Source organism: Saccostrea cucullata, unplaced genomic scaffold (assembly GCF_032062105.1).
Source record: "Saccostrea cucullata isolate Sc308-1 unplaced genomic scaffold, CSIRO_AGI_Scuc_v1 ctg5654, whole genome shotgun sequence".
NCBI classification, from domain to species: Eukaryota; Metazoa; Mollusca; class Bivalvia; order Ostreida; family Ostreidae; genus Saccostrea; species Saccostrea cuccullata.
The window spans coordinates 7035-27856 of record NW_026929783.1 but is presented as its reverse complement, the minus strand read 5'-3'; the positions used below and the strand labels follow the sequence as shown (position 1 = coordinate 27856).

Sequence of the window (20822 nt, the reverse complement as noted above, 5' to 3'; positions counted from 1 at the left end):
AAAAATCTTTTTATTGATGTTAACAATGTATGTGAAACCTCATCATACGTGTAATGGATATTGTAACTCAGATGTTCTTATTTTATTTTCATTAAGGATAAAAACAGCGAATATACAAAATTTTCAAATGATTTGATTTTTAGGGGGGGTGGGGTGGGGTGGGGAGGGGTAAAAATTCACAAGTACTTGAGTCTTGGTTTATAATTATATATGTACCTTCTCGATATGAAAAAAAAGCTTTTTTTCTATATCAATAAGGTACATACATGTACATATTCATAAAACAAAACCCAAGTACCTGTGTAACCAGAAGTCTCTGTCGAGACTGAAGCTCTACTGGTTTGTACTTATAGCAAAGGAAGAGAAAAGTACTTAAGCAGTTGGGAATTGAAACTTTACAACATCAATAAATAGAATACATGTAATTATCATTGATTTAGTCTCTTTATGTTCTTAGTGAAGTCTACTTGCATGCCACATTACATATTATAATCAGACTAAAACTACTGTAATTGGAGTAGCATTTTGAGAGTATTTAACAGAAATTTCTATTTTTAGTAACCAAGGCAATAATGTTCATCAGTCAAAAACCGATACACAGAATTGTGTATCTAAGTGTAGACTACATGTGTGCCAAGTTATGAAATTATTTTGAAATCAGACCATAACTGTGGGAGACATAGCATTTTGAAAGAATTTCACAGATATTTTCTATTTTAAGTAACCAAGGCAATACCATTCATCAAAATCAAAAACCTACAAAGAGAATTATGTATCTTAGTGTAGCTAGTCTACTTGTGTGCCAAGTTAAATCTAAAATCGATCCAAAACTGTAGGAGACATAGCACTTTGAAAGAATTTCACAGAAATTTCTATTTTTAGTAAGAACGGCAACACCGTTCATCAAAATCAAAAACCGATACACAGAATTATGTATCTTCGTGTAGTCTACTTGTGTGCCAAGTTATATTGAAATCAAACCAAAACTGTAGGAGGGGTAGCATTTTGAAAAATTGTTTACAGACAGACATACAGACGGACGGACGCCGGACGCATTACTATCACAGGAGCTCAACTGGTCTCTGACCAGAAGAGCTAAAAATTAGCTTCCTTCCCACCCCCCGTGAATAGGTTGAGTAATTGATTTAGAAAAAAACCCTGAAATATATTTATTAAATCACAAAACTTTACAGCTTTAATTGTATTTTAACAATACCTTATTCGTAAGTTATCTCTTTATTGTAAGCAAGATAATTACAAAGTACAAAGTTTACGTCAGGTTCGGAAAGTACGGAAGTACGGAAGGTCAGTATAAGGAAAATACAATTCTTACCGATCAATCTATAAGATAAACATACATCAAAAATTGTATGTTTTTCTATATTAAAAGATCATATTTAATAGGGAAATAGTAACCAAACACCAACCATTAAAAATATTCTATTGACATGTATAATAAGCATATAATTATGAAAAGGAATGCAAATTATTTCATGATAGACATCGCAAAATTTACACACTATCTTCAATACATCTTTGACTCAGACACATTTATCAAGATATTATACTCTTTAGTTGAAAACTGAAGATTTTTTAAGGATTTTTGCATTCCCTCAAAATAGTCTCATACAGTTGCTATTCACAAGTTATCAAAATAAGTTGTGTAATTTTATTAGATGAGATATAGTCGTTGATTTGTCCACAAGTCAAGATCTAGTAAATGAAAACTAGATAATAAGTCGTACGTACGTCTTATTTTTTTTTCAATTGGCAGCAGTACGCTTCCGTAGTTACCACTTCGTCATATCATCATTATCTGTCATCACTTCCGGTCTGTTGTCTGCTATCACATCCGCATTGTCTGTAATCACATCTTGGTGAATTCCCATCCAACTTGGATTTTCCGACATCTGGTTGTCATTATTTTCTACCTCGTTGCCTCTTTTATAGCGAATAAGAATTACCACAACGGAATAAAGATGCAAAGCGAAGGACACGCAGGCAAGGACAAAAGAATATGGAAACCATATAGACCGTTGAAATATCAGTATACACATTCCAATAAAACGAAGAAGCAGGGCAAACTCCAAAGTAACTGTAAATTAATAATTAAAATAGGGTCATGTTTGAATTGTCAAAGAGGAAAGATAACGAACAGATTTCAAAAATTTCATAAATCTAAATCATAAATTCATGATTTCATAAATCCTTGTGTCCTCAACAAATTTGTGGGTAGCTACATCAGTTTTTTTAAAAAATAGGTCGTACTTAGAACATAATTTTCAGTAGCGCTTCTGTAAATCATAGGATTAATAATGATTAACATCATATACAAGTGATAGGGATATTTTTTTTACATATACAAGTCATCTCATATGCCATATCATTTAGTTCTTAATTAATTGGTCCTATCGCCTCTTGTAAGTAAGATCGACTTCAAAATGTATTTGAAACAAATTTGGCAGACTCGATATACTGTGTCTTTTATTTGAAATTCACTGGGATATATCGAGTCTACAAATGTTCAATTGTATTTTGTTTTATAGGGATTTTTACTCGTAAAGAGACGTCAACCTCTACAGATACTACAAGTAAGAGCCTCGGTTAACGTCCCCATGCTCCTTATATACCTCGGACTCTTACATCCGAAGGCCATTTTCGAACGAGCTCGTTCCGCCCGAGATTTTGGGCGGAACATATTATGTGTGAAATAAACTGTTAACAAGTAATTTTCAGGTATCTACGTGTTTGCATGAGGTATGAAAGTCACAAGAAATAATAAAATACATTTTATTCAGTGTGCGTTATTGTTCATTAATGAAAATTGTCATTATTCCAATTTGTCACCAGAAGTACTTTCGATTTGACTTGACATTAATTTTGAGTATTGCTAGTCAGAAAACGAAATTTTCGTTGCGTTAAACTAGTTTCGTTTGTCAGATTTTCTAGACTCCATTCCCGAATTTTAAAAAGACGACTTGTTTCAATTTCTGCATCGATTTTTAAAAATAATGGATTTATTGCTAATACGAGAGATTAACGGTGTTTTATGCGTAAGTTTTATCGTAAAAAGTGAGTATTTTATTGTTTCGTGCCATTCGTTAATATACAAAGCCTTATTTTTCAATTAAATATTTTTTTTTCCACTTGGGGTTTCAGCGGCGAGAATTTTTACAATGGATGCTAGAGGTTACGCGGCGCCAAGTCAAAAGTATCTCGCCGTGAACCTCTAGCATGCTGGAGTACCTCTACAGATAAAAGTACTTCGATCGCAGAACAATACTTAGCACTCCCAACCATTGAGCAGTGAGGGTTATTATGTTCCCCAAACGAAGTTTGGGAACATATTGTTTTTACTTTTTCTGAATTTTTTCTTTGTTCTCCGGTACTTTTTTGTCCGCGAGTGTTCTCGTAAACTACTCATCCGATCTAGGTGAAACCTTTTTAGGGTCACTAGGTATGTTATGTAGATGTGCGGAACGAAGGTCATTTTGCGCGCACGTGCGTGCATGTGCGCGCACGTGTAACACGTGAAATGACCAATATAATAGATTTAGCCGTAACTTTTTAAATATTGGATGAAATGCTTTGAAACTCATAATATAAGGATATAATAGTAGTATAGACATGATGACATGGTCAAAATAGCAAGATCTCACGCGCATGCAGGTGCCCTTCGCTGCGATTGGCTGAAACTAAAAGTCTAAATATCTATTTTGTTTTCTGACAAAATCCTTTGAAATTTTGAACATAGTCTTACATTATGAAGATCTACAGCATGATTTATAAGAATAATCATGAACGCACGCACATGCACGTGTGCTGCAATCTGATTGGCTAAAACTTCAAATGCCTACAACTTTCTTGGTTCTCAATAATACAGGGTGAAATTTCAAATATGAATAGATATAATGATTGCCTACATTATACTACTATCAAAAGTAAATGCATGGACGTGCATGCACATGCGACCGCACACAATGTATTAAAAGACAGTATACTTGAGTGTTTGATGTTCATGCAGAATTAAGAACTTCTAAATGTCAAGACATGTAACATACTGAAGCATGCAGATCTTTTTACCCTTGACCTTGAAACTTAGGTCAAGGTCACTAGTAACCTGAATAAAATGTTGATATTAGCTATTTACCAAAATCACCTTGACCTATGAACTTGAAATCGACCTTAACCTTTGTCCTTGACCCAAAGGTAAAAAGAAATATGAAGTACATGTACATGTATCTAGAAACACCTTTCAGAGTTTATTTCGGTTGACAGGTTAGAAGTTAAAGAGGTGGTGGTTTTTAATGACCTTGACCTTTCATCCAAATGTCACAATCAATCTTAAGTTCTTGAAATAAGATACAAGATTCAACTCCAACGTTAAATAGGTTAAGAATAAAAATACCCCCCCCCCAACCCCCACCCCACACACACACACACAAACAATTCAAATTAATGGCAACGTAGAGAATCACTGTTAAACTCAAATAACACCTCGGACCCACATAAAATTTCAGGAAAACTGCAGAAAAGAGCTCGAGGAAAGTGTATTAAAATATTTCATTTGAGTTTCCAAAGTATATAGAAATTATTAATTTATACAGAAAAAAATACAAATCCTGTCGTGTTTAAAATTAAAGTGCAGATGACCAAAGTTGGCATATAAGCCTTTTATAGCCTATTTATTCAGATGTCGTTAATAGCATTCAATTCTACTGATTTGAAATAATATTTTAATACCAAGCATCCTTTGTTTAATTTACCTTTGAAATTTATTTGAATTTTTTTTAGAATTACGCAATCCCCAGAAATAGCGATTTTCGGTATATTAAAAATCAATATACATGTACGCTCCTTCGTAAAATAATGAGATATTTGCATTCATGAAAAAAATATTAATAAGAAGGTGTTAAACAATATTGGTCACATTAGCTGACACGAATGTCTTTTTAAACATCTCTTGTAAAACCCAGAGAGTAGCCCCCTATGCATTGGAAAAAATGAATAGTTCCGGTCAAAAAACTTTTATATATTTATTTACAAAGAATATAAAATTTACCAAGCACAGGTATCAGAGTTGTCAAAATGGCCTGAGAGGAAATATTAAAAAAAATTCTGAACAGAAAGGAAAATCCCTTTTCCATGTATGGAACTACTATTGAATATAACCAACCCCGAGCCCGATCTTAAAAACACGGTAGTAGAAAATTAGAATTTTGCTGTTTTATTAATTTTTTTGCTTTTAACTTCTTTTCTTGAAGCCAAATGATATGAAAACACTCAAGAAGGTGAAAAGGCTTCATATTGTTATCTGAATTAAAATCAGAATTGTAATCTGAACAATTAGTCTCCTTATTATGTTCCCCAAACGAAGTTTGGGAACATATTGTTATGTTCCCCAAACGAAGTTGGGGAACATATTGTTTTTACTCTGTTTCTTATTATTATTATGTTCCCCAAACGAAGTTGGGGAACATATTGTTTTTACTCTGTTTCTTATTATTATTATTATTATTATTATTCCTGGGAAAATTTTGTCCTTGAGTGATCTTGTAAACTACACATCCGACTAAGGTAAAATGTTTTTAGGGTCAGTAGACATGTTATGTAGATTTGCCAAACAAAGGTCGTTTTGCGCGCACGTGCTTGCAAGAGCGCGCACGTGCAACGCGTGAAATGACCGAGTTAATTGATATAGGCGTAACTTTTTAAATTTTTGATGAAATGCTTTGAAACTCATAATGTAAGGATATATTAGTAATATAGACAAGATGACATGGTCAAAATTGCAAGATCTCACGCGCATGCACGTGCGCTTTGCTCTGATTGGCTGAAACTAAAGTCTCAATATCTTTCTTGTTTTTTAAAGAAATCCTTTGAAATTTTGAACATAGCCATGCATTAGGATATCCTACAACAGGAAATATAGAAATTATAATGAAAACACGTGCATGCATCTGCGCTGCAATCTGATTGGCTGAAACTTTAAATAGCTATAACTCCCTTGGTTTTCAACCAAACAGGATGGGATTCGGAACATAGATATATAAAATGGACTTCTACAAGAAGGTATGGTCACCATGCACATGCATACACGTACGTGTACGTGAGCTGCAATCTGATTGGCTGAAACTTTACACAGTGACAACTCCCTTGGTTTTCAGCCAAACAGGATGGGATTTGGAACATAGATATATACTAGATGAGATCTCGTTGCGAGCAACGAGTAGGTCTTCCGTTGAATTTCTAGATAAGATGAGATGTGATTTTGACTGAGATATTCGTTAAAAGAGAATGACATTAAGTTTTTCTTCATTAAACTTAAAGTTTCTGTTTTTTTATCCAATATTCTGAACATCTTTTGTTCAATATTGCTTATAAAAATACTCCCCCTTTTCGAGACGTAAAGCATAAAAAATATAGCATTTTGGCCCCTGGCGATCCCTTATTACGTAACATATGATCAAAATATTATAACATATTGTTGCATATCGTTAAAATGAATATCTTTGCTTCTCAAAATGTATACTTATTACAAAAAAGTGAAAGATGAAAGACTTCTGGCCCCTCTGAGCCCCTAATTTGATGAGACGGCCCCTTTTTCTTGATGTCAAACGTAAGGTCTTGTGATTTCAAAGACTTTTTGTTATACACTTGTTTAGAGATTTCTTTTCGTTTAGGAGAAACGCTTTATAGAAATATTTAGGGGCCACCCCTACAAGTCCTTAGTGGGGCCTGTTTAACAAAATTCAAAGTATGCATATTGTTTAAAACATTATTCTGACCATCCTTTCTTCAATATTACTTATCAAAATTTTCCCCCTTTTCGAGATATCAAGCGTCCTAGATTTGACATTCTGGCCCCTTGTGACCCCTAATTACGTAACATATGATCAAAATTTTATAATGTATCATTGCAAATCGTTAATACGAACATCTTGCTTCTATAATACATCACTAAATTTTGATCATTAAAAAGTTAAAGATGAAGGACTTCTGGCCCCTCTGAGCCCCTAATTTGAGGAGTCGGCCCCTTTTTCTTGATGTCAAACGAAAGGTCTTGTGATTTCAAAGACTTTTTGTTCTACACCTATTCAGAGATTTCTTTTTGTTTAGGAGATATGCTTTATATAAATATTTAGGGGCCACTCCTACAAGTCCTTAATGGGGCCGTTTTACAAAAATTCAAAGTATGCATATTGTTAAGCACATTAATCTAGCCATCTTTTGTTCAATATTGCTTATCAAAATATTCACCCTTTTCGAGATATGAAGCGTCAAAGATTTGACATTCTGGCCCCTTGTGACCCCTAATTACGTAACATATGATCAAAATTTTATCATATATTGTTGCAAATGGTTAGTATGAACATCTTTGCTTCTGTAATGCATCACAAAATATTGATCATTAAAGAGTTAAAGATGAAAGACTTCTGGCCCCTCTCAGCCCCTAATTTGAGGAATCGGCCCCTTTTTCTTGATATCAAACGAAAGGTCTTGTGATTTCAAAGACTTTTTGTTCTACACCTATTCAGAGATTTCTTTTCGTTTAGGAGATATGCTTTATATAAATATTTAGGGGCCACTCCTACAAGTCCTTAATGGGGCCGTTTTACAAAAATTCAAAGTATGCATATTGTTTAGATCATTAATCTATCCATCTTTTGTTCAATATTGCTTATCAAAATATTCACCCTTTTCGAGATATGAAGCGTCAAAGATTTGACATTCTGGCCCCTTGTGACCCCTAATTACGTAACATATGATCAAATTTGTATCATATATTGTTGCAAATGGTTAATATGAACATCTTTGCTTCTGTAATGCATCACAAAATATTGATCATTAAAGAGTTAAAGATGAAAGACTTCTGGTCCCTCTCAGCCCCTAATTTTAGGAGTCGGCCCCTTTTTCTTGATATCAAACGAAAGGTCTTGTGATTTCAAAGACTTTTTGTTCTACACCTATTCAGAGATTTCTTTTCGTTTAGGAGATATGCTTTATATAAATATTTAGGGGCCACTCCTACAAGTCCTTAATGGGGCCGTTTTACAAAAATTCAAAGTATGCATATTGTTTAGCACATTAATCTAGCCATCTTTTGTTCTATATTGCTTATCAAAATATTCACCCTTTTCGAGATATGAAGCGTCAAAGATTTGACATTCTGGCCCCTTGTGACCCCTAATTACGTAACATATGATCAAAATTCTATCATATATTGTTGCAAATGGTTAATATGAACATCTTTGCTTCTGTAATGCATCACAAAATATTGATCATTAAAGAGTTAAAGATGAAAGACTTCTGGCCCCTCTCAGCCCCTAATTTTAGGAGTCGGCCCCTTTTTCTTGATATCAAACGAAAGGTCTTGTGATTTCAAAGACTTTTTGTTCTACACCTATTCAGAGATTTCTTTTCGTTTAGGAGATATGCTTTATATAAATATTTAGGGGCCACTCCTACAAGTCCTTAATGGGGCCGTTTTACAAAAATTCAAAGTATGCATATTGTTTAGCACATTAATCTAGCCATCTTTTGTTCAATATTGCTTATCAAAATATTCACCCTTTTCGAGATATGAAGCGTCAAAGATTTGACATTCTGGCCCCTTGTGACCCCTAATTACGTAACATATGATCAAAATTCTATCATATATTGTTGCAAATGGTTAATATGAACATCTTTGCTTCTGTAATGCATCACAAAATATTGATCATTAAAGAGTTAAAGATGAAAGACTTCTGGTCCTTCTCAGCCCCTAATTTTAGGAGTCGGCCCCTTTTTTTTGATATCAAACGAAAGGTCTTGTGATTTCAAAGACTTTTTGTTCTACACCTATTCAGAGATTTCTTTTCGTTTAGGAGATATGCTTTATAATAATATTTAGGGGCCACTCCTACAAGTCCTTAATGTGGCCGTTTTACAAAAATTCAAAGTATGCATATTGTTTAGATCATTAATCTATCCATCTTTTGTTCAATATTGCTTATCAAAATATTCACCCTTTTCGAGATATGAAGCGTCAAAGATTTGACATTCTGGCCCCTTGTGACCCCTAATTACGTAACATATGATCAAAATTTTATCATATATTGTTGCAAATGGTTAATATGAACATCTTTGCTTCTGTAATGCATCACAAAATATTGATCATTAAAGAGTTAAAGATGAAAGACTTCTGGCCCCTCTCAGCCCCTAATTTGAGGAATCGGCCCCTTTTTCTTGATATCAAACGAAAGGTCTTGTTATTTCAAAGACTTTTTGTTCTACACCTATTCAGAGATTTCTTTTCGTTTAGGAGATATGCTTTATATAAATATTTAGGGGCCACTCCTACAAGTCCTTAATGGGGCCGTTTTACAAAAATTCAAAGTATACATATTGTTTAGCACATTAATCTAGCCATCTTTTGTTCAATATTGCTTATCAAAATATTCACCCTTTTCGAGATATAAAGCGTCAAAGATTTGACATTCTGGCCCCTTGTGACCCCTAATTACGTAACATATGATCAAAATTGTATCATATATTGTTGCAAATAGTTAAGATAAATACTTTTGCTTCAGTAATGTATAACAAAATATTGTTCATTAGAGAGTTATAGATAAAAGACTTTCGGCCTCTCTGAGCCCCTAATTTTAGGGGTCAGCCCCATTTTTTTGACATCAAATGAAAGGCCTTGTGATTTTGCACATTTTTTCTTCAATATGCTTTAACAAATTATGAACGCGTATGAAGATATGAAACAAAATGTGTCAAATTTTGTGAGATATTTCTGAGACATTTTTTCGGGCCCTACCGAGCTCCGGCGCCTTTTGCGCTAGAAAGATTTGGAGACCCAATTACAACTCACCAAACCTTCCTTTACTTTCACTGAAAATCTTAAGTCGATATCTTTAGTCGTTTCGGAGGAGTTTCCTGGACAAGCCGACCCTCTGAAAATCAGAAAATCGACCATATCTCACGACCGGAAGTGAGATCATCAAAAAGCAAAAAAACCTATCAAGATCAATTGAATATCTTTCAGATCTGAAAGTTTGGTATAAATCGGACGAGCCATCTCTGAGAAATCGCTTGCACAAAATCGGTTGGAAGAAAAATAATAATAATAATAATAGGGAAAAAGAAACCGAACGAAAACAATAAGGTCTTCCGTTGGAAACGGAAGACCTTAACTAGATACGATCTCGTTGCTAGCAACGAGAGGTCTTCCGTCCGATTCAGGAAAAAAAATCTCGTATAATCGAGCTGAAAAGTGATTCAAAATTTTGGTCGCAAAGAGGATTGAACCCATGTCGCCTTTTTCTGTTTTATCCCCAACGCGCAAACCATAAAGCTTTTGGGAGTACTGCTCTAAATATACTTGTGTGTATACTTTTGCAACAGTACACCTGTCTAAGAATCATAAAAGGCGGGTCACTATCAATAATTTGCGCCAAACGCCACGAGTAAATATTCGTGCATTTTCATACATTTTATTTGCTAAAAACTCGACTCTGCAGAACCAGAGAAGGTTTTCTACAGGTCCATTCCCCATCATGGGGATGACCTTACTTGCACATTGGCACCATGTGTATTATCGGCGCAGCCTATTTATGAGAAAATGAAATGAATATTTTTTAGTGTTTAAGAAAACGTTGAACCTACGCTTGCGAAAGTTCTAAGACATTCAAAGATATTTAATTTCTTCTTTATCAAATCAAGAAACTGATTATACGTTAAATCAGCAAATAGGGGCCTTTACTTATGCCATGAATATCACAGAAAAAGATTCAAAATTTTGGTCGCAAAGAGGATTGAACCCATGTCGCCTTTTTCTGTTTTATCCCCAACGCGCAAACCATAAAGCTTTTGGGAGTACTGCTCTAAATATACTTGTGTGTATACTTTTGCAACAGTACACCTGTCTAAGAATCATAAAAGGCGGGTCACTATTAATAATTTGCGCCAAACGCCAGGAGTAAATATTCGCGCATTTTCTTTGAACTTATCTATTAAATTGGTGTGATAGCTGCAATGAAATAAAATAAATAAAACGTTCTTATTGCCTTTATTTTATTTCGACGTTTAAAAGTCTTTGTACACATTACATATATCGTATCTAGCCCAGTTACACTTAAGTAGTGAAACGGAAATTAAGTGTTAAGATCGACACTGAATTGCAACGTACTACTACGTGAAAGTCCAAGTAGTTTTGTTTACATTTCATGCTTTCGTATGTCAGAATGGTTTAATCAAACGCTCAGCTGCCTCCATAAACCCCAATTGCGAAATGGCGGAATTGACAAAGACAGCCGCCATCTGGGGCCCGCTTCAGATTTTCAAATATTAATATCTAGAATTCAGATAAGCCAATTTTCAAACAACTTAGATAGTTATAATCTAATTGTTAAGATGAATACTTTTGATCAATAATGTATAACAAAGAATTGATCATTAGAGAGTTATAGATAAAAGACTTTTGGCCCCTCTTTGCCCCTAATTTGAAGGGTCAGCCCTATTTTTTTTATATCAAATGAAAGGTCTTGCGATATTGAACATTTTGTCTTCAATATGTTTTAACAAATTATGAACAGGAGTGAAGATATGAGACAAAATGCGTCAAATTTTGTGAGATATTTCTGAGACATTTTTTCGGCCCTACCGAACTTCGGTGCCTTTTGCGCTAGAAAGATTTGGAGACCCAATTACAACTCACCAAACCTTCCTCTTTTTTCCCTAAAAATCTCAAGTCCATATCTTAAGTCGTTTCGGAGGAGTTTCCCGGACAAGCCGACCCTCTGAAAATCAGAAAATCGTCCATATCTCACGACCGGAAGTGAGATAATCAAAAAGGAAAAAAACCTATCAAGATCAATTGAATATCTTTCAGATCTGAAAGTTTGGTAGAAATCGGACGAGCCATCTCTGAGAAATCGCTTGCACAAAATCGGTTGGAAGAATAATAATAATAATAGGGAAAAAGAAACCGAACGAAAACAAGAAGGTCTTCCGTTGGAGACGGAAGACCTTAATAATGGACTTCTACAAGAAGGTATGGTCACCATGCACATGCATACATGTGAGTTAAGTGCGCTGCAATCTGATTGGCTGAAACTTTAAACAGTTATAACTCCCTTGGTTTTCAACCAAACGGGATGGGATTTGGCACATAGATCGATTTAATGAACTTCTACAAGAAGGTATGGTCATCATGCTCAAGTATGCACGTGCGTGCACGTGAAATGGGTAAAATCAAAAATACACTTGAAAGAGCGAATTTTTTAATACTTTTGGATTAAATACTTTAATATTTAGTATATTAAGATATATAGATTATTTTGACAAGATGATATGGTCATTACGTACATGCATTCACATGCGCACACATGCAATGCTAAAATTTGAATGAGCATGGTACATTTCTGGGTAAACGTTGTTAAAGTCTCAAATGCATAGAGTTTGTGTTATTTAATGAAGCTTACAGGGAATTTGGCACCAAAAGGGAGTTGGGGAGCGTTTGGGGAACATCTGTAACGGTCCCCGTTACAATTAGCACTAGTTATTCTTATTATTATTATTTTTCTTCCTGGGAAAATTTTGTACGCGAGTGATCTTGTAAACTACACATCCGACTTAGGTGAAACCTTTTTAGGGTAAGTAGGCATGTTATGTAGATTTGCGGAATCAAGGTCATTTTGCCCGCACGTGCTTGCAAGAGCGCGCACGTGCAAAACTTAAAATGACCAATATATAATGGATATAACCGTAACTTTTCTATTTTGTTACGAAATGTTTTAAAACTTATAATGTAAGGATATATTAGTAGTATGCACAAGATGAAATGGTCAAAATAGCAAGATCGCACGCGCATGCACGTGCGCTTTGCTCTGATTGGCTGAAACTAAAGTCTCAATATCTTTTTTGTTTTTTGATAAAATCATTTGAAATTTTGAACATAGTCATACATTAGGAAGGTCTACAGCCTGTAATATAAGATTTATCATGAAAGCATGTGCATGCACATGTGCTTGCAAGAGCTCGCACGTGCAATACGAGAAATGTCCAATATAATTGATACAGACGTAGCTATTTAAATTATTGATGAAATTCTTTGAAACTCATATTATAAGTATATATTAGAAGCATAGACAAAATGACATGGTCAAAAAAGTAAGATCTCACGCGCATGCACGTGCGCTTCGCTCTGATTGGCTGAAACTAAAGTCTCAATATCTTTCTTGTTTCTTGTCATAATCCTTTGAAATTTTGAACATAGAACTACATTATGAAGATCTACAGCATGATCTATAAGAATTTTCATGAAAGCATGCGCATGCCCGCGTGCTGTAATCTGATTGGCTGAAACTTTAAATGGCTATATCTCCTTTGTTTTTTGACGAAATGCTTTGAAATTTAAAACATAGTCATGCATTACGATATCCTACAATATGATCTAGAAAAAAAAATCATGAAATCACGCGCATGCACGTGTGCTGCAATCTGATTGGCTTAAAATTGAAATGGCTATAACTCCCTTGTTTTCCAACCAAACAGGATGGGATTTAGAATATAGATGGATATAAGGGACTCCTACAGGAAGGTATGGTCATCATGCACGTGCATGCACGTGCATGCACGTGCACGCACGTGCGTGCATTTGGAACGAGTGAAATGAAAAATACACTTGAAAGAGTGATTTTTCATACTTTTGGACTGAATGCTTTAATATATTGTATATTAAAATATGTAGATAGTGTAGACAAGATGATATGATCATAACGCACATGCATTCACATGCGCACGTGTGCAATGTTTAAATTCGAATATAATTGGTATCCTTTCTGAGAAAACGTTGTTAAAGTCAAAAATGCACAGAGTTTGTCTTATTTAATGAAGCTTACAGGGAATATGGCACCAAAAAGGATTTGGGGAGCGTTTGGGGAACATCTGTAACGGTTCCCGTTACAAATAGCACTTGTTCATCATGCTATGGTCACCCAAGACATATGTTTTAAGTTTTAATGTCTCATTTGAAGGATCCAAAGACACTTTAAGTTAACTTTTGGCCGTTCTGGTGCCGAGCGCTTGGTGAAGGAACATTTGTTTCAAATGTTTACGCTTTAGTTCTGACGATGCGCACCAAACCAAAATTGAATCCTCGCCTCCCGATCATGTACAGTCGATATATGAATAAAAATTTCTATTGTTTATTGATTGAAACTTCATCGATATTTCTGAAAGGCGAATAGAAGGGCCGTACGGTATTCGTTCGTCTAATGTAAATTTTAAATATGTTGTGTTTCACGGGTATATCCATTAAAGAAATTAACATTTTAAATATTGTTATTTGATATAACAATCCAAAATTCCTTTGATTTTAAAATTTTGAAATACAATTGAATCTAAGAAAAAAAATGCAAACCTCCTACACACAGAAAGATTCCACTTGATATATATGCTACAGGCTTAACCATTACGTGCTTAGATACTCTCCTGCTGTTCAAAATGAAGACCAGAATGCCGGCCCCGGATAACACAACATTAATGACACAGTTAATCTGAAGACCGATAATACCAAATTCTGAAAATATAATATTTAATTTAATTATATACATGTACATTTATAATAACAACTTTAAAGTATTTTGTATAAAAATATTTCAAATATATTATATTTTTTGTTTTATAACGAACGAAAGAGAAGGGGAGAACCATCACGTGATCTGTCAAGAAAAGATGTCGTCCGACTATTGTCTCCTTCATAAGTCCTTGAGTAGAATATTCCAATCCATGTTGTACTATGTGTTTCCTGTAATAAAAAATACAATTATTTTTCGTATTTAATTGGTAGGAAATGCATTTTTCATTAGTGCCATTTATCATTATATATTTATGACCATTACCTCGTACATTATCCAACCCGGTGTTGCAAATGCAACGATCTTGAACAACAAACCAAGCAGTAAAGCAACAGGAAGAGCTCTGGTTTTAACCATCCTAGTTTCCTCTGAAAAAAAAAACCGCATACAACTCAGCTTTTGGTCAAATAATTGCTACTTTTGAATTTGTTTACAGTGTATTTATATTTTGGGGGATATTTTTTTTTTTGGCCTTTTTGTCTTGGAAATAAATACTCTTGATATTTTCTTGATTTAGCGGCTTTTAGTTCTTTTCTACAAAAGGTGATATAGAAAATACATCGCTAAATGTAAAAGGTCTTCAGTATATATACTCAACAAAGAAAGTTAAGGATTATGAAAACCTGCATTTATAATTTCTACATCGAAAAGGTATATTTAATCAAAATACATAATTACCTCTGTAAAGTTATAACACATTTGACAAAAAAGTAATGGTAAATGTTCACTTGGACAGAAGAACAAGATTAACAAGATGGATACCCTTATTTTTAATGTGAATTTTCATATACAGTAATTGCATAATTTGTTTAATTAAAGACTGACAATTATCCTGACAACTCTCAATACTTGGTGTGGCCTACCCTTGCCTGAATAACAGCCCTGCATCGCCTGGGGAAACTTCGAATTAGTGAACGGATGGTCCTTTGAGGTATCCGATCCCATTCCTCTAACAGAGCAACTTCAAGTTCATTGGTGTTGCATGGGGCAGGGTACCGCTGCTGAATTTGCCTCTGAAGAACATCCCAGGCATATTCAATAGGACTGAGGTCTGGTGACTTCGAAGGCCACTACATTCTCTCGATAATCTCTGCCTCAAGGCATTTACGATGTTTGCTCTGTGTAGCCTGGCGTTATCATCCATCAAAATGAATTGCCTTCCTATTGCCCCAGCAAATGTTCTCACATTTGGCTGAATGATCTCATCTCTGTATCTGACACCGGTCAATACACCATTTCTGATGATGTGGACCCCTGAATAGAAATGCCTCCCCACACCATAACAGAACCATCACCAAAGCGATCATGTTGAGCCACACAGCAGTCGCATGTTGAGTCACAACAGCATTCTTCAGTCTCCACACCCGTCGCCTTCCTTCCTTCATTAAAATCTACACAAAATTTAGATTCATCTGTAAAAATTACCGATCTCAAGTGGCGGATTTCAAATTTGCATGGTCTCTTGCAAACTCCAGCCTCCTTACTCTGTGATCTGCAGTGAAAACTGGGCGTGTGGCATTTCGTCTTGCTTTTAGGTTAACTTCATGAAGCCTATTCCTGCGTGTTTTTGTACAGATGTTTATTCCATGTTATTCCCTTTTTAAAGCAACAGCCGAGTTAAATCGGTTTCGCTTTGCCTGCAGCACAAGTTGGCGGTCCTGTCGGGCCGTCGTATATCGTGGTCTTCCACTCCGAGGCCTTTCCTGGACTGATCCTGTAACCTGATATCTCTGCCACAACCGACCAATGACGCTTTGTGACCGGTTCATCAGTCTTCCCACTGAAGCCTGTGATATTCCAGTTTGTAGCATCCACTTGGTCCTACCGGCTTCCTGTACAGTCAAACGTCTTTTTTGAGGCATAACCTTTAATTCATTTGTGTTTCAAAAATGTTTAATTGTCCTTATTTAGCGTCAGCATGAAATGTTGACAGTATTTCATAAAGCCATGCTTACCAGTTCTACTCTGCAATGCTGACTAGGGTTGATACTTTTTGTTTGGCTTCGAAAACGTGGACTGATAAAGTAGTGAAGTGTAGCAAACAACACGTGTAGTTATGGATAAACATTCACATCAATTTATAATAAATTCCAGAATTGAAATTTCCTCAAATTAACTATATTATACTTAACCCTAAACTTTTTTGTTGTTGAGTATATTACCTTTTGTCATTGTTTTACCTGATATTAACTGATCATTATCAGCCTGTGTTTGTGGTGCAACGAAACGCACAAGAATCATCACAACAGAGAACAGAACCAACAAGAAGCCAAGTCCAGCAATGATTACAGAATAGGCAACGCCATTAGAACATTCCGTTCCATCTAGGAAGTAGCAGCCATAAAATCGACTCAAAAGGACGTGTTCGAAAGTAGCTGTACAATGATATATTTGTAAATATATACAGTATTGTACACTTACTCATAGAATGAATTATATTTCGTTCTTCTTTAGCTGAAAAAAAACTCGTTAATGTCAACTATTTGACGAAGACATTTTAGCACAGTATTCTGACCTGCAATTAGAACTAACACTCCCCCTATGACAGCCCAAAGAATCCGACAGCCGACCCCGCACAGAAGAAGAGAGAGTATGCTGGCAAAATGAATATCAAGGAGGGCTAGAAAAAAATTTCAATAAAAACTCAATAGCTTCTCTTTCTATTAAAAATGTAAGTTCCCTTTTTAATGTTGAAGAAACAGTAAACATTGCCAAAATGAGGAAAGATTGCACTCGTATCATTAATCTCCCCCCGAGTACCTGCACGCAAACATATCCCTCCCCCACACACACACCCTGAGAGAGAGAGAGAGAGATACTTACGCAAACTAAAGGAAAAGGTTGACAGGCAGGCGGTTTCCCGTGAACAGGATACAGTATAAAAGATACTTTGATAGTTATTCTCTGTTGATCCATAAACTAGACTCAAATGAAGTATGTCATTATTAATTCCGATTTTATTATCTTCATTATAATACATGATATACAGTCATCATACAGTATTTGGCATGTCAAACGTTGCAATATCTATATTGTATCATTTTCCATTTGTATGGTATAATTTTTATTATGTCGCCCCGAACGAAGTCGGGCGACATATTGCGATTGTACGCATGAATTTGTTGTCCAGGCTGTTTCTCGGAGATGGCTGGGACAATATTCCTTAAACTTTCCTCAAAGGACGACCACTGGTTGTTGTTGTGTTGTGTGGTAATTCAGTTTCAAATGGCTATTGTTGCCATGGAAACCTGCACAAAGGGAGGAATTTTGTCCACGAGTGTTCTCTCTGGTCCCTTGAACATTCGTCATAAAACTTTTTTTTATTTTAGGGAATAGTAATTGTAGTTGTTGTGCGATTCGCATTTAAAATTTTGAAATAATCGATTATTGCCGTGGAAACCAGGCGAAAGTGAAAATATTTAACTTTGAATTTTAAATCAAAGTACTGAAAGTACTGACGCGAATGGATGGTTGTCCAAGCTTAGCTAATGGGTATTGTTTTAGTGAAACAATAAATGAAAGTCTTGTCCGAAATTATCAATAGTTGCCATGGAAATAGGGGAACAGTTCGTGGCGACATACGCTATTGCTTGCAATTGCAGACTCTCTAGTTAGCCGGGCTTATTGCTCAAAGAGTTATTGGCCGACTTATGCCACCCTTTTCAAGACACCCCCAGAGTCGCCAAATTATTTGTTTTGAATAATTTTCCATTTGATTTGTTTATATAATGATTATTTCCTATCTCTATTGATTAATTAATTATTCTATCGATTAATTTCGTATTTGTATTCAACAATTTTTTTCATTTGTATATTTGTATCTGGTCGATTTAGATTATTTATTTCCGTGCTCTTGCAGGAAAGAATATTTATGTCTAAGATGACCAGAGACAAGAAGAAAAAGAAAATCTCCCTGAACCCCAACATTCCATTTCTTGAGGGGGAGGAGAGTGCTAAGGTACCACCAGTCAAGATCAAATTATTTATTTTCTTTGACAACATTTCAAAGGACATACCGGTATTATTCATTTACAATCTGCCAGCGCTCCTCTTTTACCTTAATCTTAATTTTAATATATCTTTATATACGCAAATACAACCATCAACTCCTATCAGTACTTTCAGTACTTTGATTTAAAAATCAAAATTTAAGAAGTTTAACTTTCCTCTGCTTTCCATGACAATAATCGATTATTTCAAAATTTTAAGTGCGAATAACGCAACTACAAAGTTCTACTAATCAATAAAATAAAAAAGTTTCATCACGAATGTTTAAGAGAGAACACTCATGGACAAAATTCAACGCTTTTTGCAGGTTTTCATGGCAACGGTAGCCATTTTGAAACTGAATGACCACATGGCATTCAACCAACGATAACTACAACCACTGCATCCCTCCTTTGAGGAAAGTTTCAGGAATATTGTCCCAGCCATCTCCGAGAAACAGCCTGGACAACAAAAACATGCTTACAATCGCAATACAAATGGAAAATTGCAATCATTATGTTTGACGTGCCAAGATTGACGGAGTGTTGTGATAGATTCATTTTATGCATTTGTAACCAATAGCTTCTAATTCTAATCTTAATGTGATTTAAATTTACAATTAAAATTGTTTTTTTAATGTTTACAATACATAAAAAAGTATTTTGAATTATTTGCAAGTAAATTAAATATAACTTAAATACCGTTCAGTTTTTGGTAAATTATCCATCCCAGTGTTAAAAGGGCAACTATCCAGGAAAACAAGGCAACTGGTATAGCATAGACGCAGAAGGATAAAACGTACGCTCAACTAGGACCTCAGGTCCCCCGCAAATAGTTCGCCATTTTGCGTAGTAATAAAACATTTTAGGAACTCTTCAGACATAAAAGGCACAAAAGTAAATTCATCGTTATCAATACGGAGACCGTAGGTCACCATATATATTAACTGAATTTTACACGACAGACAGTTTTCTATGTCTTACTCCAAAATAATCATATTTATAATTTTAAAGAGATCTACTTTCTAATATATATATTAGTAGAAACGTGAAAGTAATTAGGGCGACAAGAGGTAACCTTATATTACACATCAGTAGGGAGACCAGTGGTCACCTTATCCTATTGTTATATTGTACATCATAAGAGGGATCATAGGTCACCTTACATTTTAAATTAAAAGGGGCCAAAGATAACACTTTATTGCACATTATAAGGGTGACCTGAGGATATACCTTATATTGTATATCATTTGGGGGACCAGAGGTCACCTTATATTGTACATCAGTACGGGGACCAGTGGTCACCTAATATTTTACTGTACATTAATCAGTAGAGGAAACAAAGATCACCTTAGATTCTGCATCAGTAGGGGACCAAAGGACACCTTATAGTGAACATCAGTAGGGGGACCAGAGGACACCTTATATTGTACATCAGTAGGGGGACCAAAGGTCACCTTATATTGTACATCAGTAGGGGGACCAGTGGTCACATTATAATGTACAGTACATCAGTAGGGAAACCAGAGGTCACCTTATATTATACATCAATAAAGAGACCTGAGGTCAACTTATACTGTATATCAGCAGGGGGACCAGAGGTCACCTTATATTGAACATCAATAAGGAGACCAGAGGTCACCTTATATTGTACATCAATAAGGAGACCAACGTAGGTCACATTATACTGTACATTAGTAGGGGGACCAGAGGTTATCTTATATTGTACATCGGTAGGGGACTAGAGGTCACCTTATATTGAACATCAGTAAGGAGACCCGAGGTCACCTTATATTGTACATCAATAAGAAGACCAGAGGTCAACTTATATTGTACATAAGTAGGGAGGCCAGAGGTCACCTTATATTGTTCATCAGTAGGTGGACCATAGGTCACCTTATATTGTACATCAGTAGGGGATTAGAGGTCACCTTATAACGTACACCTATAAGGAGACCAGATATCCCATTATATTGTTCATCAGTAGGGGGGCCAGAGGACACCTTATATTTTACGTTAACAAAGAGACCAGAGATCACCTTATATTGTACATCAATAAGGAGACCAGAGGTCACTTTATAATGTACAGTACATCAGTAGGGGACTAGAGGTCAACTTATACTGTATATCAGCAGGGGGACCAGAGGTCACCTTATATTGAACTTCAGTAAGGAGACCAGAGGTCACCTTTTATTGAACATCAATAAAA

At 35.3% G+C, this 20822-nt stretch overlaps 1 protein-coding gene and 1 long non-coding RNA gene across 2 annotated transcripts; both read right to left on the bottom strand.

Annotated features, from left to right (window-relative positions):
* Positions 1–1467: 1467 nt before the first annotated feature.
* Positions 1468–17171, bottom strand: LOC134282184 (uncharacterized). Its single transcript, XM_062764621.1, has 6 exons — positions 17143–17171; positions 16808–17002; positions 14892–14995; positions 14701–14797; positions 14411–14569; positions 1468–2095 (listed from the first exon to the last, which is right to left on the bottom strand). Exons 2-6 carry the CDS (start codon positions 16866–16868, stop codon positions 1791–1793), a joined length of 726 nt encoding a protein of 241 aa, XP_062620605.1. The 5' UTR covers positions 16869–17002; positions 17143–17171; the 3' UTR covers positions 1468–1790.
* Positions 17169–19389, bottom strand: LOC134282185 (uncharacterized). Its single transcript, XR_009995233.1, has 3 exons — positions 19316–19389; positions 17451–17546; positions 17169–17247 (listed from the first exon to the last, which is right to left on the bottom strand). It is a non-coding gene; the product is annotated as an uncharacterized LOC134282185 (long non-coding RNA).
* Between the last annotated feature and the right edge of the window lie 1433 nt (positions 19390–20822).